This window comes from Lynx rufus, unplaced genomic scaffold, assembly GCF_022079265.1.
Source record: "Lynx rufus isolate CCGP_SWC_20201006 ecotype Redwood Valley unplaced genomic scaffold, mLynRuf1.p SCAF_9, whole genome shotgun sequence".
NCBI lineage: Eukaryota > Metazoa > Chordata > Mammalia > Carnivora > Felidae > Lynx > Lynx rufus.
Window position 1 is genome coordinate 74667189 of NW_025814897.1, and position 22839 is coordinate 74690027.

Here is a 22839-nt window from a genome sequence, read left to right on the forward strand (position 1 = left end):
ATGGAAACTTTCCCATTCTGTGGCTACTTGGGGATGACTGATAGTTCCATCATTCAGAAGTGCATCCTTACCACCAAAGTAGATCTTTTTGGTTATGTAGATAACATTTTGTTGAGGACTATTTAGCACACATTTGCTAAACTATTTTTAAGTGGCCCTTTGCACTGAATGAATTGCCTTTTTTTTTTTTTTTTTTTTATGGAAAGAAAAGTGAATTCAAAATCCATTAGCAACACTGGAATCCTGAATCCAGGATACTATCTCTTATAAGGCTTCTTATATGACCTAGACTCAACACATCCCATTGAGCTAAGTGCCTACATTTTCTGGCTCCGTGGCTATACCAACTTGCCTCCTGAATATCCCAAAGGACTCATCTTGTCAGTTGTTTCAAGCTCTTTTATTACAGGGGATCAGAACCTTTGCTTGTTTTCTTGACAAGAGGAACTATACACCCAGTTCTTCTTCCCTCTGGTTCCCTGAATATACCTCCAAACAGTTCTCCGGCCTTCAGAGTAGCTCTCTTAAGCTGGTGGGGTGAGGGGAGATGGGTCAGTTGTGGGGGTTGAGCAGAGGTCAGTACGTCAGAGGGAATGAACAGGTGTGTGTGTGTGTGTGTGTGTGTGTAAAAGGAAGCACACCCCATGTCAAGTCTGATGAGTCTACTGGGGTTTCTAGCTGGAAAAATGTTCAGGGTGATGAAAGAAGGAATATCTGAGTTTTGGTAAATAAATGCAAACCAGTGAAAATATCAATAAAATATTTTTAATGCCTACAATTTCTTTTATACATAAATTGCAAAACTTTCACCTGTATATGCAAAAGTAGATTCTCTTGCAGGTCAACAGCACCAGAAAACAAGCTAAACTATGTAAATGTTTTTTTTTTTTTTTTAAAACTTGATTTGTCCATTATGTAAAAGACATGATGGATTTAATAACTTCAAAGAAATCTATATCCCACTCTTAATCATACACTAAACACCTGAATATTTATTTTATCACATCCACTCACAAAATAAATAGTAGTCTAATATATTCAGCACATTGAAAATAAACCAACCAGTTTCTCTTCATATATTTATTCTCTTTCCAAACATGTTTTGGTCTCCTGCTATATCTCAGAAATGTACTAATAGCTGCTTTTAAGTTACAAAATACAAAACAGTAATTTCTTGGAGAAAATCTTGGGGTAACATTAAAAAAATGATATTTCGAGTTCCCATAGACTTTCTTTTTTGTTAACAGTCTTTGAACCTTCTCATGGCACACATGTAAGGCTGTCTGTGACATGTGGTACCCTGGCCTCCAAATGGACGTAATTGCATTTATAGTTTAGAGAAAATACAAAGACAAGTTTTTGAAAGTAGCCTTAAAAGAAGAGTGCCCCTTGCTTTGACATGGCAATATCAAAAGCAAGTGGGACTGTGCAATCAGAGCCATATGAGTTTTATGAAAACTACTTTCTTTTCACATCATCTGTTAGAGAATGCCACACCCATGATCATGTAACATTACAATCGTGAAATAACATTACTACATTCGTGAATTAACATTACCCAATAAAAGGCACATCTTCAGATATTGAATTAATAAAATCTGAAAATCAAAACAGTAGAAGATACATTAAAAACCAAGCACTTAATTTGTAAACCTTTATAAAATAACAGCTTATTCCAGTTTCTTCAAAGGTTTGTGAGCTTTTTGTAAGAGCCGTCAGGAATTGCAGAACAAAACGGAAGACAGGATTTGGAAACAAGGCCAAGATTAATTTAAAAGACTTTCTCAGGACTTTCTTTTTAAATGAGCTACAGAAGTGCCCTTTTATAATGTTGATGCCGAGGAATAATATAATCAACATCTGTAGAAGAAATGCACTCAAAAGTGGTAGATGCCTAAGGACACGACCTGACTCTTCCTATGAAGTTCTAGAACTTTTATCTAGCACAGTGGTGCCTTTCTGTACAAATAACTGCACGTCGAGTAAAGTGCTAGTAAACGTTAAGCCACCAGAAATCTTTCAGCTATGATAAGCACTTGATTGTAATAGATTTTCAAAGAGTCTAAATACTGAAAAAATATAGCCCAGAAAACAACTTTTGTAGGGGTGGGGCGGGAGGAAGCACAAAAGTGACAGCAAAGGAAATAATGTTCCAAACCTGTTTTATTACGTGGAACACCACACTACCCTTAAATCAATTTCACTGAAGATATTTTGAGATGGGTGAGAGGCAGTCAACAGGATTTTCTGCCAGTGTGACAATTCTATGTAGATCATTAGAGTGTTACTCCTGGTGATGAAGACCTCTTTCAGAGGATCCAGCTTCAAAGTTAAATGCTTGCACTTTCGAAATGTGAAACTCAATTCAAAATGAGTCAGAGTCTTAAGGGACTAGGTCAAATGGTTGTCCCATCAAGGGAGGTAACAACAGTAATGTATACCACCCAAACTTGGAGAATAAAGAAAGCTTTATGGATAAAAAGGAATACACCAAAACAACTTTTGGAACTGTTCTTCAAGCTTATGTCCCACTGTCCCCAACCCTCCACATTTAGAATTAAGGACAAAAGCTCTCTAGCGTCATCATATCTCATTTTCTGTTGCTGACTTCTCCTTGAGACTTGGCTTCTCTCCAGCCAGAACCTAGGTCAGCCTGATTGGAATTGCCTGGGTTTGAGGCTTAAGAGATCTCAAGTGTAAAAATAGGACTTGGAAAAAAGTGAGAATGAAGAAAGTTCCACAGCCCGGTAAAGCACCAGTAGCAGGGAACGTCCTTTTCTACCTGGGAAAAAAATCTCTTCACAGTGCATAGTTTGAAATAAAAGTGCAATATGGGCAAAAAGAGAAGGTGGTGCTCTCAATACACGTGAATTTAGTTTTTGGCTTTTGGCATTAATTGCTAAAGAATTTAAGATAAAATGCAGTCGTTAACATCAAGAGGTACAGGGGCACCTTTTTCCAAAATATCTTTATAGAGAGGGAGGAGGGGAGTCTCACATGTCACTTCCTTATTTTTTAAACTATTACTCTTCCAAATCTAATGTTTGAATAAAATAAGCATTTTTCTTCAGTATAAAAATGACTTTTCTTAGATAAAAATCAATCAGCACAGTGACCTTGTCTATTTTGCGCTAAAGCCAATGTAACAGTAAATTTGAAAGGAAAACCTGGAAACATTATTTTTAAACTAAATGGCATAACTTGTATTTTAACTGGAAAAAAAAAATTTGTTAATTGCCTTACCACCTAAATTAGTGAATAAGAATGCTCGGCATCCAATCCATGAATAATGTAAAATACGATATAATTTATTCTACTTTTTACTTCAAAGTCACAGAGATGACATCCATACGATAATTATAGAGCCTACTCTACATTTTCAAGTTCTCAATCCAAACATATACATTAGGACAGGTCACTTTATTGCTGGCAACATTCATGGAAGGGCCAGGTTCCTCATTAAAAGACAAAGTTTGATTGGGAGCTGGGCAGTGCTCTACTCACACATCAGCAGAACATGAAGAGGCAATCTTTTTTTTTTTTTTTCCTTTTCAAAATAGCAAAGGAACAATGTAAGATTGGCTGACAGTGAGCAGCCCCCGTTAGAGTGCATAGCTCATCAGGATCAAGGCGGGCACCTGTGAACAGTTAACTTCATAAGCACGCTCACTGGGCATTCTATCATCTGCATTAGATTTAACCCTGGAAAGTATCTGAAAATACTTTATGCTCCAATGACAGCCTGCAAATAACAGTATGCGTTCCTTCTCCTTGAGTACCCAAGTATAAATTAAAATCATAAAGGGGCTTCTTCATTCTGAAGGCAGGACCTCCTGGCAGCAGAGTGTCTCCAGAATTTCACAAAAATAATAAAAGCAGCAGCTAACGCTTCTTCAGCTTCTTAGCCTTTCGACGCTTCATTTCTTCTTCTTCACGTCTCATTTCCTCTAAGTCCTCCTGCATACCTAGTCTTAAACTGTCACGCACAAAAAAAGAAAAAAAGTACTTGTCAATATACATGACATTACCACACTCTTTAAAAATTAAGAATGAAATTTCAACTGGGAGCTCATATAGAATGTGCTGAGGCATTAAAAACGCCTCAAGGCTTTACCACTGAAAACAAACTAGCAGGAATATTTTTTACTAGGAGCCTCGGCCACTGATTCAACTTCTAGTAGAAAAAAGACCTCACATAAAACCTCAACATAAAATACCTTAACATTCCCATTAAAGTAATAAAATGTAAATTATCACAATGGCTTTTAGAAATAAAAGAAAATTTATTCAATAAATAACATTCTATTCTTATCCCTTCGCATCACTTTAGTTGGATATTTTATGTAGTTATATGAAGGGAAGGCAAGAGGCAAGAGGTTTAATATTCTGGGTTGAGACTGAGGGGAATTATCTTACCAAGTTAACACTATAAACAAAGCAATCTCTTGTTACCCTACCCTAAGAACTTATCATGAATTTTATTATCAGGTAGCCAAATAGGATTTAGACAAAGAATTTCATATTCCTCATCAGGTCCCTATGGCCAGCAGTGGTACAGGTCAGCAAGACTGAGATATGTTTGATGTAGAAAGGGAATTAAAGACGGGGAAAGAAAAACAAGGAACTTGTTACAATGGGATCAGAGGAGGCCTCCAGCACTGACTGTGTGCCTATATAGGTGAGGCACCGCACTAAGCAACTTGTATACTTAATGTGATACCTCAATGGGTAAAAAGAGTAAATTCTCATTTTACCCATGAGAAGACAGATTGAAAAAAAATTTTTTTTAAGTTTATTTTTGAGAGAGAGAGAGCAGGGGAGGGAGAGGCAGAGAAAGAAGAGAGAGAGAATCCCAGGCAGGCTCCACAATGCCAGCACAGAGCTTCACGCAGGCCTTGAACCCATGAACCGTGAGACTATGACCTGAGCTGAAATCAAGAGTCGGATATTTAACAGACTGAGCCACCCAGGTGCCCCAAGAAGACAGATTTAGAAAGGCTAAGGAATTTGTCTAAAGTCCCACAGCAAGTAACCAGGATGGGAATTCAGAAGCGAGGGGCCCCAAACCTCTGCTCCCAATGGTGTAACTGAAGCGGCAAACAGAAAGGAACGATTAGGACATTTCTGCACAAATGTGTTCAGTTTTGTGCTTACCTCTTTGCTTCTTCCTTCTGCTGCTCTTTCCAACTACTCTCCATGTAACGTAAGGCATAATCACTTTCATCTTTGTATCTGATAAGAGGAAATCAATGTTGTTAGGGAAAACACCCAAATTCCCAAATATTTAGGAACTGCATCCTCCTGTTTTAAAAATCAGTATCTTTATAACTAATAAAAAACACAGGATTACTCTTCTTTCTTTGGCAAGGAGTGACAGAGGCAGAGGACAGGTAGCAGTGGGTTTCTGAAGTCAAGGCAAATTAAATGAGCCCTCACTACTCCCTGAAGGCAATTATTCCTGAATCTAATGTCAATGAAGGTACTCAATCCAACAATGCTTACTCACCTCACTCGCCTCTAGTTACAGAATAGTTTATATTAAAATCCTGAAAGCACACTATATATGGAAATCATTTTGTACATATTAATCTCATTTGAGCTTTGTGAGAAAGGACTTTAGAACACAGACTGAAGCAGGAAGATTAATGGTTTGACCAAGAACATACAACTAGCCAATGACATTACTAATATTAGGTTTTTATTAAAAAAAATTTTTTTAATGTTTATTTACTTTTGAGACAGACAGTGAGTGGGGGAAGGGCAAAGACAGAGGGAGACACAGAATCTGAAGGAGGCTCCAGGCTTTAAGCTGTCAGCACAGAGCCCGATGCAGAGCTTGAACTCACAGACTGGGAGATCATGACCTGAGCCAAAGTCAGACACTTAACCAACTGAGCCACCCAGGTGCCCCATTAATATTAGATTTTTAAATCTGATTTTTATTCCAATTCTTTTTACTACTCTTTTTGCCAAATTTTTTTTTTAAACACTTTTTCTCAGGATTGCCTTCTAATTTCTCATATCCATGGCTTTAAAAGAGAGGGCAACTGTCAACCGATATGCACTATGTCCCTTCTGTTTTACATATAAAACATATGTCCCTTCTGTTTTATCTCATTTAATCCTTCCAGATGTCATTCTGAAAATAATTTACTCAAGTTTATCCAGCTAGGAAGTGGTAGAACTTCTATTCAAACCCTGATCTTTCACCTATACTAGTGTTCTCAAACTTTAATGTGCATTTGAATTACCTGGGAACCGTATAAAGCTGATTTAGATTTGGCAGCTCTGAAGTAGGGCCTGAGAGCCTGCATTTCTTTTTTTTTTTTTTTTAATTTTTTTTTTTTTTTAATTTTTTTTTTCAACGTTTATTTATTTTTGGGACAGAGAGAGACAGAGCATGAACGGGGGAGGGGCAGAGAGAGAGGGAGACACAGAGTCGGAAACAGGCTCCAGGCTCTGAGCCATCAGCCCAGAGCCTGACGCGGGGCTCGAACTCCCGGACCGCGAGATCGTGACCTGGCTGAAGTCGGACGCTTAACCGACTGCGCCACCCAGGCGCCCCGAGCCTGCATTTCTTAACGCTGTTGTCAGGTGATGTCAGTGATGTTGGTCCCATACTGACTGCTGTCCAGGGACCACACTTTTGAGCACTAAAGCTTTTTACATCAAAGAAAAGCAGATGTCAGATCAGACCAGCTTTCAACACAGGTCTGTGATGTCAGATCAGACTAGCTTTCAACATGGGTCTGTGGATGGCTTTCTGAGTTCAAAGCCAATCTAGTTCTATTCCAGTAAGCTGCTTCACTCTCATTAAATATACATCTTACAAGGGCAACAGTTTAAAAAGGTATTTTTTGGCATGCAACCACACAAAAAATTCTGAGTTAACCGTTAGGTGGTGCCAAAAGAGTAAATCTTAAACAATCATCCAATGGTTCCTAATTAAGAATTTTATTCAATGCCTCTGCTATTAATGTTTGCTTTTCCCCCATAGCACGAGTCATTCAAAATAAGTATATCATTTATCTAAACCACCTATAGCCTTACTTTTTTCGGTCATAGCCAAAGATTTCTCGAATGTGCTTGGATATTTCTTCCTGAGGTTCTCCTTCATCTTCGATAAAATCTTCCATTTCAGAGTCATATTCATCATCATCTTCCTCCTCTTCATATTCTCGTTGCCTTTTGTAACCACTAGGGAAGGGAAGCCTTTGAGGACCTAAGAATAGAAAAGTCATTATTTATAGGAGCATTAAAACTGAAAATAGTCCCAACAAAGTTTTACATAAACTGAGATTTTAAGAATTCATTAAGACAGTATCCTCAAAAACCAGAGCCAGCAAACTGGCCCATAGCATGGACTCATTACGAAATCATCCCTGCTACTTCATGTTGTCTACAAGGAGTAGAATTTCTATTTATCCCAGGGCTTACCAGAAGCATCTGTCACATCTTGTAGCCTAACAGCTGCCTTCCTTCTGGATTTAAAAGACTGATAAAAAGAAAATTACAAATAGCTTACAGGATCTCTAACTTTTAATTCTGCCAGGAAAAAGACACCAAAAGTAACAACCTACCATCTATTATCACAATTTCATTCCTTTTTTTTTTTTTTAGAAGTCCAACAAAGTATGAAAGATTCCCAGAATTATGGATAATTATTGAAATGAGTAAGTCTGACTTTAAAAGAAAATCACTACATTATCATTATTTTGTCATTTTGCCAAAAGGCTGAATAAAACTTTGCAAAAGACAGGCAATGATCAATAGAACAGCATCTGGGAACAACTGCTTTCTAGTCCTTGATTACAGACACTCCTTTTATTGATCTACAGTTGTTTTTAATACGCATGGCTTGTCTCCTTAGCTCGGCTCAACTTCTGCACTGTTGACATTTTGGGCCAGATAATTCTTTGTGAGCAGACTCTCCTGTGTCCTATAGTATAATAGCAGCATCCCTGGCCTCCATCTACTAGATACCAGTAGCATCCCCTGGGCCCAGTGGTGTCAGTCAAAAATGTCTCCAGACACTGCCAAATGTTCACTGGGCATCAAAATCATCCTTGGTTGAGAACCAATGTTCTAGCCGAACTAAGAAGTTAAAGCATGGAATCTTACCTAAGTAGATTCATAAAGGACCAGTAGCTAGGGCCTTGATGTGCTGCCCACTACAAGGAGCAGAAACACAAGGGCAGTTCCTGGTACATTGTGGATACTTAAAAAGTATCTGATGGGGGCGCCTGGGTGGCGCAGTCGGTTAAGCGTCCGACTTCAGCCAGGTCACAATCTCGCGGTCCGGGAGTTCGAGCCCCGCGTCGGGCTCTGGGCTGATGGCTCAGAGCCTGGAGCCTGTTTCCGATTCTGTGTCTCCCTCTCTCTCTGCCCCTCCCCCGTTCATGCTCTGTCTCTCTCTGTCCCAAAAATAAATAAACGTTGAAAAAAAAAAAAAAAAGTATCTGATGAATAAATAATGCACCAAAGGCTTCAAATTTACAAATATACTCCAACTTTTGAAGAAAGGTCTCTCTAGTTCTCATGAGAAGGTAAAGATGAATTAATTCATTGAACCATATAAGGCATATTCACTCATCCTGTCTCACAAATCACATAGCCAAGTTTCATGCACTTGGAGACGTTACAGGGGTGAACACAGAGGGTCCTAGATAACTCTCTTTGTAAAGCCTTTTCCAAGTTATGATCACTAAAGGGACTCTCAGGCATAAAGAGAGACAGAGCATCAGGATTCTATCAATACAGGAGTACATTAAAGGGCACATGGAAGGGTTCACAGGGTCTCAGTTTATGTAAAACAAAGTACTCTTTCCAATTTCCTAGTAACAAGTCAATATCCTTAGGGTGAAGGACAGTTTTACCTTGGGCAGATCTGTAGCCAGATAAGGAAGGCTTCATTCCATTCATCTGTCCATTGCTGGATCGGCTAATTATATTCTTGGAAGAAATTGTTTCTGAGACAACGGTACACTTGGGTTTTAGGGGGAGACTGGAGCTACTAACTGTTCGCCCAGGTCCCAAGCTGCTCACTGGTCTTCCAGGGCCTGAACTACTGACCGTCCGTCCGGCTGGAACTGAGCCACTGACTGGCCGTCCAGGGCCACTGACTGGCCGCCCAGGGCCATTGACTGGCCGCCCAGGGCCACTGACTGGCCGCCCAGGGCCACTGACTGGCCGCCCAGGGGGGCCAGAGCCACTCACTGGTCGTCGGAGGTCATGCGGACTGCTCACAGGCCGCCCAGGGCCACCAGAGCTGCCCAAAGACTTCCTAGAATCACCTGAGCCAGGGGTGGGTCGTCCAGGTCCACTTGAGCTATTTGCAGGATGCCCAGGGCCACTTGTACCACTGAGTGTCCGTCCAGAGAGATTTAAGTCACTGGCTGGCCTCTTGGTCCCACTGACTGATCGCTCAGGTCCTGAGCTGGGGCTGCCATTCTGGCGCCTGGGCATGGGGCCAGAACTAACTGCGGGCCGAGCAGTCCCTGTGCTGGGCCGCCCGGGAGCTGAGCTGGAGCTGCTGCCTGGCTGCCTGACGACACCTGGACTCTTGGCTTTATTGTGTGGGGTAACCACAGGCCCAGGCCTGGAATGGCTAGGATGGGGAGGAGATTTTTTGGCTTTGTGCTCAGTAGCAGATTTCTGAGGCCCTTTAGCAGAAGTCTTTGGGACACTTGGTGAATAGGTGCTGGAGTGGGGCTTTCCAGCCCCATTGAAAACAGGTCTGTCATGGCCCTCTCGAAGTAAGGGCTGGGAGCAATTGCCAGATCCTGCTTTGGTCCTCTCTCCTGGCATGGATTTGGATGAAGACACACTTAAGTGTTTTTCATTGGCTGTACTGGGTCTGGATTTCTTCTCAGCATGAGGGAGGGGTGTACCCCTGGAGGAAGGGTGCTTGCCAAGTTTTGTGCCCACACTTTCTTTCTGAGAAGGTGCCTTTTTGGCTGGAGGTAGTCTTGCATCTGTCTCAGCTCTCTTTTTCCTCTGTTTCCGTTCAAGGAATTCTCGCTCCCTAAGTTCTTCTGCAGTCATAGGCCGCTCTTCTGTTTTCTTCACTACCTTGATCTCCACTGGTTCATACTGCTTTTTCTCGGCCAGCCTGAGTAGATCAGTGAAGTTCATGAGTGGTGGGGCACTTTTAAGGGGGACCTTTGGTTTGCTTTCAACTTTGGGAGGTTCTTGCTCCTCCTCATACTCCTGCTCTGACTCTGCTTGATTGTACTCAAAGAATTCATCATCTTCTTCCATCCCATACTCTTGTTCTGTTCCCTGGCTAGTGTGGCTTTCCATCACCTGCCTCTTCTTTGACTTTTCCTCAACGGGAATCCCGTTGTAACCATGGAAATTATCCTTTGTCCTCTTGGCCATAGCTCTTGCCTTCTTATCATGTTTTAGCTCAATTCGCTTTTTCACTAGTTCTTCTTTTCTCCTTTTCTCCTCTAAAGCTAAAATGGAGAAAACAAGAACAAAGTATTTCAAGGTCTGGAGGTCTCAAGTATGTTCATCCGAAATCAGTAGGTGGCCAAAACATAGGCAACATTCAAGTTACAGTTTGAAGACATCTAGGAATCAAAGGAGGAAGTCCTTTGAACAAGTATCAGTTGAGTCATCTTTACATAATGAGTGGGTTACATATGGGGTTTTCAATATGACAAAGCAAGCGAGAGACTGGGGTTTTAGCTTTAAATATAGAAAATAATTCATACCAAATAAAGATACCAAGTTAAGGAAACAGTAGGAACCACTTCACAGTCATTATTAACTATGAATAAATGAATACGTAAATGTATTAAATCAGTTTCCTTGTCATTTGCATGAGGTAAAACTACTGTTTAAGTTTGCTGGTCTTCAAAAATTGTCCCTATTTTTAACCTTTAAGATAGCATTCTTGATAATTAAAAAATTTAAAATACAAAATACGTAGAAGCAGATTCAGAATGAAGGTCAAAGAATGGAGTTCTTATTGGGACCAAGTGTGGCCAATTGCAAGATATGGCCGCTATCCCCAAAAGCACTAAGAAGAAATAAAAGATAACATCCATACAAATGATCAGCATGAGAACACATGTAATATGCTCTAAATACAGCTGACTCAGGCACACAAATCCCTTAGCCTATTAAGTTACTACAAGCATCCGCTAGTTAAGTACAAGCTAGTTGTGAAGGTAGAAGACTTTAAAATTGACAATAAAGCTATAGATATGTACCTTTTTGCCGGAGCTCCTCTTCTTTTCGTCTGAGAAAAGCCTGAACAGCTGCAGATTGGACACCCTTGACTTTTGGGTCTTTTTTGGGAGGCCCCACTGCCAAACTATACCTTTTCTAAAAATAAAAAAAGTTAAAGTTAAAAGCAATTCAACTTTAAAAATGTATTTGCTATTAGGTGTAAGGCATTGTACCAAGCAATAGAGAGGTTTACATACTGACTGAAAAACGGATTCTGAATAAGAGATCATATAACTAACATGGAAGCTTAGCTATAAAATTTTGGTCTAAATAGGATTATGCATGACTGTTTTTAGGTACAGAATTTCTTTGTAACATCCTAAATAATGCACACATGAAGAATTCAGAGAAATGCTATTTTTATGTTATTTTCCCAAATAGGTACTTGGACTGGGGGACTTTTAAAAAGAAATCATCACTTGGAATGGACTGTTTAAAAATTCTGAATAAAAAAAAAAATCGACCTTTAGAACTAAGCATTTCAAAGTGTAACTTTTCAAACAAACAGAAAAAACTACTCATAAAATGTTTTCTCTCCTGAATACCTTATTCCAGACTATTTTCTAGTAAGACTCACAGCTACACAGGTTATTTTGCTTACAGTATAAAACACTGAGATTTTACTTTGACCATAGGCAAAGCTGGTGGCAAACCAAAGCTAAAAAGCATTTCAAGGAAATCTAAGCAGCAAGGAGTGCCCAATTCTCTGTACTTTTAACCACAGCTCTTATGTTCATTAAATATTTGTTACATAATTAGAAAGGTTTCCATATCACCCAAAAAATACTAATCTTATCCTGGCGCAGATGATATTAATCTGGGTTTTGATTTTTATGTAACTACACTGGGAAATGACTAAAACCATAGTAATGTTAATTTGAACTACAACAGGAAAAACATTTCCATTGTATAAGTATCTATCATAAGAGAAGTATGATAAACAGAATAACTCAGACCAGGATGATTCATCTCAAGGACTATTGCACATTAAATATATGGATAGAATATGTTTTCACTCTTATGTTGATCCTGAGAAACTTAACAGAAGACCATGAGGGAGGGGAAGGAAAAAAAAACAAGGTTAGGGAGGGAGGGAGCCAAAACATAAGAGACTCCTAAAAACTGAGAACAAACTGAGGGTTGATGGGGGGTGGGAGGGGGGGGGTGGGTGATGGTTATTGAGGAGGGCACCTGTTGGGATGAGAACTGGGTGTTGTATGGAAACCAATTTGACAATAAATTTCATATAAAAATAAATAAATAAATAAATAAATAAATAAATAAATAAATAAATCTATGGATAGCAAATAAGTTTTTAAATGCTCTCCCTCTTTTGTTAGGCTGATGACATTCTTATCCACTAAACCTGTTATTGTGCTAGTTAAAAAGGAAACACTAACCCCCCTGAGCACAAATCCAGCTACTTAAAAACCAAAAAAACAGACTCCCCAAATGTGCATGAAATTCTTGGGAGGAAAGCCAAGGATCCATGCTTACTATGTGGCTAGCCAAATACAAGACATCCGAAACAGACTGGAAGTTCCAGCTAAGTTAGTTCACCAGTGAAGCAGGCCCTAATCCAGCATGAAAATCCTGCACGATAGCAATGCTGTGACCTGACACATCCCTGACAGAAATCCCAAAAGAGGGCACCCAGATTCCTCTCCCAGTCAGCTTGGTTGAATCACCATAAAACCCAGTAATAAGTCCCTATCTTTGTAAATTTAGTTGTAGATGCTTTCCATTGTGGATTGGAGCCCAATATTTAAAGAAGAAAAGGAGAGGGAGGGCACACTGAGGAGAAAGAGAATACTGCTTTACCTAACTGCCTATATATAAATTGTCCTCGTTTACAAGAACCTCAAACATAAGCTTTATCTACAAAAAGTTTATATTTTCTTAATGGAAGAGCCACCATGAATAGGACTCAAGTTGCATAAGATATACACAGACTCATACGCAGAGACATATACTCACTTCACCCTATCCAGTTAGTAAGATTTGTAAGAGGAAAGATGGATTTTTTTTTTTTTTGCCAAGACTTAAGATTTTCCTGTCCCCGCCAACAACCTCGTCCATATGTTCACCTGCCAAATCAAAGCTTATACAAAGCACCCCCCCAACCCCGCCCAGCCTCAAATGCCAATATACATGTTAGTGTTACCTTGAACAGCACTGGTTCATTATCTACATATTACAGCAAAAAGCACTTCCTAATTTGACTTCAGGATAGACATATTTCTTCCTAACCTGAGACTTCAAGGGATAGGTAATGGGATATGACTAGCTGAAAAGCTACTCACGACTGCATACAGGCACCAACAGCGTCAATGGAGTACAGTTTACTAAGCTTCAGTCATTTGCATAACACCTGCATGATTTTTGCCCTTTTAGTATACCATCTGCACTATTATTTACTAATTTTAAGAAAATATATAGACCTAACACTATGACTTATTATTATAGCTTTACTTCAAGCAATAATTTCCATGAAATGATTGGCTTGAGGGCTAGTTACATTTCTGCAAATCATGTTAAAATATAACCATTAAACACACACACACACACACAGCATTTTGGAAAATGCCAAAAAGGAACATAAAAATACAGGAAAGGCAGAACACAAAGAAGAAACAAGGGAGTGGGGTGTTCAGGCTCTCAGATTTACTCAGAAAAGAAGTGCAAAGGTTACTTTTAGCTTTTTCTTCTTTTCATATTAAATACAATTTTTTGTCAAATTGGTTTCCATACAACACCCAGTGCTCATCCCAACAGGTGCTCTCCTCAATGCCCATCACCCACTTTCCCCTCTCCCCCACCCCCCATCAACCCTCAGCTTGTTCTCAGTATTTAAGACTCTCTTATGGTTTGCTTCCCTCCCTCTCTGTAACTTTTTTTTCTCCCTTCCCCTCCCCCATGGTCTTCTGTTAAGTTTCTCAGGATCCACATGAGTGAAAACATATGGTATCTGTCTTTCTCTGCCTGACTTATTTCACTTAGCATAATACTCTCCAGTCCCATCCACGTTGCTGCAAAGGGCCAGATTTCATTCTTACTCATTGCCAAGTAGTATTCCATTGTACATATAAACCACATCATCTTTATCCATTTGTCAGTTGATGGACATTTAGGCTCTTTCCATAATTTGGCTGTTGTTGAAAGTGCTGCTATAAACATTGGGGTACAGGTGCCCCTATGCATCAGCACTCCTGTATCCCTTGGGTAAATTCCTAGCGGGGCTATTGCTGGGTCATAGGGTAGGTCTATTTTTAATTCTTTGAGGAACCTCCACACTGTTTTCCAGAGCGGCTGCACCAGTTTGCATTCCCACCAACAGTGCAAGAGGGTTCCCGTTTCTCCACATCCTCTCCAGCATCTATAGTCCTGATTTGTTCACTTTAGCTTTTTTCAAAGCATCCACCTATTTTCAACCACTCACACTGCCAATTTTAAATTCAGCTTTTTTGTTTTAGCACCTTTAATACTCAAGGGTATTTGTCAAGCTGACTTTACTTTTACCCCAACAACTCTGCAGTACTTTTTGTTCTGTCCTATGATGTAGAAGGGATTCAATAAATCTATTAAAAGTCTCATTTCATGGGTCTGCTAGGAAACAAGAAGGGCAAGGTCCTAACTTGATGAGGCTTAATCTTATTCACTGACATGAGCTGAGTCATAATTAACAGTTTCTTACATCCGCTGTAGCTTGATGCACTCAAAAGCAGATACCAGGAAAATATTAAAATATTCTCTTAGGCAAACTTTAGGTCAAAACCTAGAAATCTGGGGTTAGAAAAAAAAAGGGGGGGGGGGTCCCGTATCTCCATAGGAAATATTCTTCTTTCTTAACTGTTTTGAGACACAATTCACATACCATAAAATCCATCCTTTAAAAACAATTTTTTTTTAAATTTTAGAGAGAGTGAGTGAGCAGGGGAGAGGGGCAAAGGTGGTGGGTGGGTGGGAGGGAGGAAGTGAGGGAGGGAGAGGGAGGGGGAGGGAGAGAGAGAGAGAGAGAGAGGGAAAATATCTTAAGCAGGCTCTTCGCTCTGTCAGTCTGGAGCCCAATGTAGCTCAATCCCATGGGATCATGACCCTGGGATCATGATCTGAGCTGAAACCAAGAGTCAGATGCTCAACTGACCAAATCACCCAGGCACATAAAATCCACACATTTAATGTGTACAATTCATTGGTTTTTAGTACATTCAGAGTTGTACAACCATCACTACTATTGGATTGCAGAACATTTACATTATCCCAAAAAGAAATACCCTTTAGCAGTCATTCCCCATTCCCTCTCTCTCTCCCCTCTGCCCCTGGCAACCTACTTTCTGTTTCTGTGGATTTGCCAATTCTGGACATTTCATATAAATGAAATCATGTACCCAGTGTACCATTATACAATAATATTTATCACAATATAAGGGAAAATTTACAGGCCATAGACAAATGGCTACATATGAGTGATTATACAAAATATTAAGATTTTTCAAATTTGAAAACACTTATTGTTAATTTTCACTTGACTCTATTATTAAGTTTGAAAATAGACCCCTTCAAAGGCCTAGAAAATATCCTTGAGAGAATGCTCTGTAAGTTAGTTCCTTACATCCCTGAACTGAGAAATTATAATTATTTCCCTGGCTTATGGAAAATTAAGAAACGATTAGTTTCTATGACCATTAAGTGTTTCAGTTTCAGCAAAGGTATCATTTTAACTCTTTTGGAGTAAAAATAGAATATACCTAGAACCTTAAAATGACAATTATGTAATACCTAAGTAAATTTAAATGGAGATAATGTAATTTTACTTTGATGTCAGTGTTGGCTTTTCTATTTTTTTATTTTTCTCAAATAAAAACTTTCAAAGAAACAAAATGAAATCCTACAATATGTGTGGCTGCCATGGTCAGTTTTATGTGCCAGCTCAGCTAGGCTATAGCACTCAGTTATTTAAATCAAACACTAATCTAGTGTGGCCGTGAAGGTATTTTGCAGGTGTGGGTAACATCTACAATCAGCTAACCTGAGGTAAAGCAGATTACCCTCCACAATGTGGATGGTACTCATCCAATCAGTTGAAGGCCTTAAGAGCAAAAACTGAGTTTTCTCAGAGAAGACGGTATTGGCCCTACAAATTTCAGACCTGCCAGCCCCCACAATGACATGAACCAATTTCCTAAAATAAATCCAACTGGTTCTGCTTCTCTGGGGAGCCCTGACTGATACAGTGGCCATTTGTATCTTGGTAGTTTCCCTTAGTACAATGTTCTCAAGACCCATGTTTGTAACATGGATCAGTACTTCATTTCTTTTTATGGCTGAATATTTCACTGTGCTGATTTACCACATTTTATCTGTTCACCAGTTGATGGGTATTTGTTTTTACTTTTTGGCTATTATGAATAATGCTGCCATGAACACTTGTGTACAAGTTTTTGTGTGTGTGAACATCACTTCTCTTGGGTACAGGGCTATAGATCTTCTTAACCTTGAGCTAGCCAGACCTTTTTAAAAGGGGTTGCAGTCACACTCTGTTCAGTTGAAAGATCTGAGATTTGTTGTAACAGAATATTGTAATAGATAATCCCCTACACCCAAAGGGGTAGCCCAGTAGAGAACAATGATTTTTTAAAAACATAAAAATAAAAAGCCTCAGGCCGGGATTACATTATATTCTATTTAATAAAGCAGAAGAACTATTTGGCACTTTCTCCTGCATCAGATGGTCACATTTAGCTCTAGCAGCAGCACATTGAGATGCACCCACCAATTCTGAATCTGATTCAAGGCACCAGGCTGCTTCATTGTTTGAGCTTCATGAAAAGCAGCTGGACAAGAGTTTCTTTTATCCTAAGTGTATCCATTTTATTATACTGCAAGCCAACTCAGTCATTCTGCTGGACCCCAATGAATGATCCACAGCAGTGAAGCTTATGCCATTTAAATACAGTATCAGAGATTTTGCCAAGATTTGTAATTCTGAAGCCAACAGACCTAGAAAACATTAACTCACTTTAAGACATATGTGTTCCTTGCATTGGAATTATACTGTCATGGTCAGATAAGGAAAATGAAGAGTTTTCTGTTCTGGAAATATGTGTTAACCAAATACGTTACATTGGAATCAATAGTCAATCCCTTCTTGAAAGTTGTTCTTTACTCAGGAGAGAACAACATATTGTTGTAATTGTAGAAAATATAAATTTCCTGATGGCTTTATACATATTAGAGACTTATTATTAGAGTTAGGAATATTCAAAGAATATATCTTTGAGTTTAATAATACTACACAATTTCACAAAACATCATAGGGAATAAATGCAGGCCTGGAAAATGAATGGTTTGCATTAGGCTTGCTTAGCTGGGTGGTTAAGAGAATGAAAATAAAACAGTCAAAAAGCACGCTATTCAGGATTGCTATAGGGTCAAATGTAAATTCACTATTATTGTGTTTATAAAAATATACCTGATTATAAAATGTAGTATCAGATAGGTACCTCAGAGTCCCTAGCCCAACCTCCATGTTAGAAGTGGCCCAAAAAGCACAAGTGTGTATTAACTGGTTGTCACTCACAATTTGTAACAGAGTGTGAATTAGAATCTAAGTCTCCTGACTCAGGTCCAAGAGTATTCCCACTATATGTTTTACTTCTACGTTAATCCCAACACTTTCATCCAGCTCTAACCTCAATTTTTATGTTTACTTTGAGAGAGCGAGCGAGCGAGCGAGTAGGGGGATGTGGGGGGGGGGGGTGCAGAGGGAATCCCAGGCAGGCTCTGCACTGTCAGCCCAGAGACAGACACAGGGCCGAACGCATGAACTGTGAGATCATGGCCTGAGCCGAAACCAAGAGTCAAACGCTTAACTGACTGAGCCACCCAGGTGCCCCTCTAACCTCAATCTTAAACACCCTTCCCAAATTTCCATCTGCCTCTTGGATGGTGCCATGACCTCCAATAGGTCCACCACTTAACTTTCTATCTTATCCACCCTCACCCTCAGACTATTTCTGTCAACCATACTGGCACTCTCTCACCACAGGCTGTAAGTCTCTCTCTACCCACCAATTTCCAAATGCTGTTGGTTTGCCCTTTAAATTTCTCTCCCATCAGACTTTACTGTACATTGACAAGTGCCATAAAAACCAACAGTTATTGCCTAAGGCAATATATTGGGCTGGAGTTGAGGGTAGGAAGCTGGATGGGTTCAGGCTTTATTAAATGAACAACCGTCCTCATATCCAATAGACTCTTCACTTAGCACAGGGTCATGATTAAGAGCAAGAACTCCGGAGCCAGTTAGCCTGTATAAAATTCTCTGCTCTACCGTTACTAGCCCTGTCACTTTTTGGCTGAATGACTTCAGACAAGTTTCCTCATCTCTCTAGGCCTCAGTTTCCTTATCCATGAAACAACCTTTCCTATATGGTCATCACAGTGATTGAATTAATCAATGTACATAAAATGGTTAGAACAGTGCCTGGCACCAAGTAAGCATTATAAATGGCAGTTGTTGTTGTTATCATTATTATTCAGAAAGTGATTCTCTTAGGTAGTGACGGGAAGAAAAATAACAATCTCTGGTGGTAGAGTTTCTAAAAGACCCTCTCCTTCCAACACTGGTTAAATAGTACTACCCCCCCAGGCTAGCAATTCAGAGCTACTTCAGACCCTGGCAAACTCCTCTTCAGATCCAAGCATGGGAGCAATCCAGTTACAGCCAATAAATCAAAAGTTGCAAAGTGATTGCAGAAACGTTTTTGTTGGCCCATACTGTTCTTTCAAAGGAAATATAACTACTGTAGCACACGGTAGGCTTCTTTTGAATGCAGAGCTTGACACCTATTATTTTATATCTAGACTACTTCAAGAGCTTCCATTATTATCATTTTATATCCAGGCTACTTTAAGAACTTACATTATCTACCTGGCCCTCAGGACATCTGAACTTGCCACCCCAGTTAAAGTCCCTGAGCCCCTTTTCCAGTACCGACATTCTTATCCTCAAGGGGCTATAGCCCCCAAACCCTCATATGTTTAGTACCACATAAATGCTTCGTCTTTACTTTTTGATTTGACAATCACACCAGAGCGACAGCATCTTCTCCGGGATGATTTTCACGTATGACTGTGAGAAAGCCACATAAGTCATCAATTAGTTACTTACAACCTACAAGACCCATATTCTAAGCTCTACCATTCTATCAAATCAAGATACTTGGTTTTCGCTAGAGGAACCAGGGAGAAAAATTTTAAGTACAAGTGCGAGGTTACCAAAAATATCTTTTCTCCTTTAAATATAAACAGAGCTTGCGACGATAACTGGTTACATCACCTTGATCAGCTGTTTTTTAAATTCAGTTTTCCACTGGGAAATGATAGCATGCCTAATATTGCTAGGCATGATGCAATCCTTCCTTTGTTTTAATAAAACATTATAAAAATAACTATTTCTCCTGAAAAGAAACAACAGAAAAGAGTTTCCATTACAGAAATGTTCATTGCTTCTCAAACCAGACACAATAGATACCTCTTAAAAGTGAAGCCCTGGGGGCGCCTGGGTGGCGCAGTCGGTTAAGCGTCCGACTTCAGCCAGGTCACGATCTCGCGGTCCGTGAGTTCGAGCCCCGCGTCGGGCTCTGGGCTGATGGCTCAGAGCCTGGAGCCTGTTTCCCATTCTGTGTCTCCCTCTCTCTCTGCCCCTCCCCCGTTCATGCTCTGTCTCTCTCTGTCCCAAAAATAAAAAAAAAAAAAAAAAAAAAAAAATAAACGTTGAAAAAAAAAGTGAAGCCCTGGAGGGGCACCTGGGGTCAGCTGGTTAAGAGTCAACTCCTGATGTTGGGTCAGGTCACGATCTCACAGTTTTGAGATGAGCCCCGCGTCGGGCTCTGCACTGAGAGTGCAGAGCCTGCTTGGGATTCTCTCTCTCTCTCTCTCTCTCTCTCTCTCTCTCTCTCTCTGTTTTCTCTCTCTCTCAAAAATAAATAAACTTAAAAAACAAAAATTCAAAGTGGCTGTCCAGGTGTTTTATATTTTAGCCTTCCTTGGAGTTAATCAGTGCTAGTCACCATAGCTCCTTTCTGTAGCAAAGTCTGACATAGGAACAATGAAGACTGAAATCTCAACATCAGCTCTGATAAGATGGAAATGGAAGGTGAGGAAGAAGATGGCTAAAAGGAAAATATGAACGAAGCACTAGAGTGGGATGCAAAGCCTCTGTGGTTCTCAGACCATCATTCAGTCAATACAGCTTATGCCAAACATGGGGTGCATGTGTATGGCTGAATTCTTGTTTCTTGACTCGGATGATGGTTTACAAGGATACCTGCTTTGCCACAGCTTATCACACTGTACAATATATATTTCACAATTGATGGTGTGCTCTCAGAGGCTTTATTTATTTTGAGCTGATAAAGCAAAGTAACAGAATAATTAGATAAACTAAGTGAAAGCAAGATCATGGATTAAATTTAACTGTCTTGCTCTGTTCCTCAATAGTTTCTTTTGTGACACATTCATCTGATGTAAAAAGAAAAGGATTAGAATGCTAACTAAATCAAACTTCTAGGCTTTCTAGCTTTTTGTGGGAGTTGAGGGTGGGGAGGAGAAAGTATGCTTTCATAAAATATATGCCTATATTCGTTTATTAAATTTTAAATGATCTCACCAATTCACCTTTTCTGCTTCCAATCTTTGTTATTTAATAGATTTGTTGATAATGTACATATTCTAAAACATACACAGATTTTGAAATCTTCTGCTCTGTAATATCTGGTTTTTAGAGTAACTTGGTTCTGATTCTCCCTCAGAATATTACTGGGTATCAAAGCTAGTATTACCTATTTTTGACCTCCACTGAAATTCAGGAAGATCTAGAATAAAATATGGACCTAATTATGCAAAGATGAATGGTTACGGGATCCAATATTGACCTGTCTAGGAAATGTACATAATTTGCAGAAAATAAATTTGGTTGTTCAAGGTTTCAGTGGTTTAAGCCCATAAGTTCAACATACAGATCTTCGGGCTCATGGCTTAGGGGGGATGATTATTCAGCGTACTTGGGATGAAAGATGAATATATGGGAATTTAATAAATATTAAACGGACAGATACCAGTTTCATTTACCAATTAATTTACTATCTTCAAATCAATATTTTCAAAGGGTAAAAGAATGGGCCAGACTCAGAAGACAAGAAAAGTGTAGAAGTGGGAAAAACAAAACACTGCAAATACACAAAAATCTAAGAAATGCAGAACACATAGTGAGAGCTCAATAAATTCCAGTTGAACTGACTTTGACAGAGAGCTGTTCGAGGTCTATACCTCACTGCTCAAACCGCAAGTATCACAATGCAATTTGTCGGTTTACAGCTGTGCTGTGGGTACCATCTGAGGATCCAGAAATGATTAGTTTATGCAAAACAGCTACACCCCGCAGACTAGGCACTCTCCACCACTTCAGCGTGTAGATTTTAAAAGTCTTACATCGCTCTGCGAATACGGGCGAATTCGCAAAATTACTGAGCAAATGGGACATAGATTTCAAACAAAGGCAAACCTGGAAGGCCACAAGTAAACGGAAGTTGAATAACTTACCCATTCTGTTGGCCAAGGATTTCGTGGAATCTGCTCAACTTCTCTTCCCAATACATAAGGCATTATTAAATCTTTGGGAGGTTTTAATTTAGTCATCTCATCAGAGAACTTGTTCGAGAAATCACACAATGTTTGACCCCATCTTAGGCGGGAACTCACCCAAAAGGCTATCAGACCACATCCCGAAAACCCCTGAAACTCCCCAACGTACACGCTTTCCATCCTTTGGGCTGAAGTTTATGCCAAAGCCAGAAACTACTAGCGCTGGATTCCACCATGTACCAGGCACGGTTTCACTCACCAGCCTTCACACAACTCTAAAACACCCGCACTGCAAAGTCCACGTTGCAGGGGTGACTAAGCCGGAGAAACCTACTCGCCGGAAGGCTGCCACTTCGCACCTCAAGCCCCTTTTCACCCATTCCCCAAGAATGCACGCCCAAGAAAAGCAAACAAGGCGTCCAGGTCTTCCCTCTCCCGGAGTCGATAGGCGGATGCCTGGAAGTTCTACGGGCCAGAAATTCCAAACTTGAAGATTAGGGTCTCCTACACTGGCGCCCGGCTGGTACTTACCGGCACGTTGTTGACACCTTGTCCTTTGGAAGCTATCAGGAGAATTTCCCTGAAATCCATGTTGACAGAGGCGGAGACACTGGGCCAGGCTCTCGGAAAGAAGTGAAAGTACGCCTTACCGAGGCGCCCAGCTACAGCCAAGTGAACTGCCTGGCCCACCCCTCTCCCACCCCTCCTCAGCACGACCACTTCCGGCGCCTTCCAATGCCGTCTGCCCGCCCCCTTTCCTCTTGCGGCCTATATTCTTTTAGGTCCGCCGCTCAGCTCTCGAGTCCCTGGCGTAACTTCCGCCTTTAGGCTCCAGATACGTAGAAACGTGGTACGTGGCTGCTGGCGTCGGCTCGAAGGGGCGGGACTAGGCCCTTCACGGACCAAGGAGATGCGGCCTAGTAAAGTGAGGGGTGTGGCCAAGGGAAAGATCCA

General features: G+C 40.2%; 1 protein-coding gene across 1 annotated transcript; it reads right to left on the reverse strand.

Annotated features, from left to right (window-relative positions):
* Positions 1–743: 743 nt before the first annotated feature.
* SPTY2D1 (SPT2 chromatin protein domain containing 1) lies at positions 744–22583 on the reverse strand. Its single transcript, XM_047070318.1, has 6 exons — positions 22417–22583; positions 11220–11334; positions 8877–10457; positions 7051–7222; positions 5155–5232; positions 744–3976 (listed from the first exon to the last, which is right to left on the reverse strand). The coding sequence occupies exons 1-6, from the start codon at positions 22474–22476 to the stop codon at positions 3883–3885; spliced, it is 2100 nt and encodes a 699-aa protein (XP_046926274.1). The 5' UTR covers positions 22477–22583; the 3' UTR covers positions 744–3882.
* Between the last annotated feature and the right edge of the window lie 256 nt (positions 22584–22839).

Excerpts from the sequence above, each read along its gene's own strand:
- SPTY2D1 (XM_047070318.1), bottom strand. The coding sequence starts at position 22,476 with ATGGATTTCAGGGAAATTCTCCTGATAGCTTCCAAAGGACAAGGTGTC. Across the intron at positions 11,335-22,416 it reads AAGGTGTCAACAACGTGCCG|AAAAGGTATAGTTTGGCAGT; the intron begins GTAAGTACCAGC and ends TTTTATTTTTAG. Across the intron at positions 10,458-11,219 it reads AGAGGAGCTCCGGCAAAAAG|CTTTAGAGGAGAAAAGGAGA; the intron begins GTACATATCTAT and ends TCTCCATTTTAG.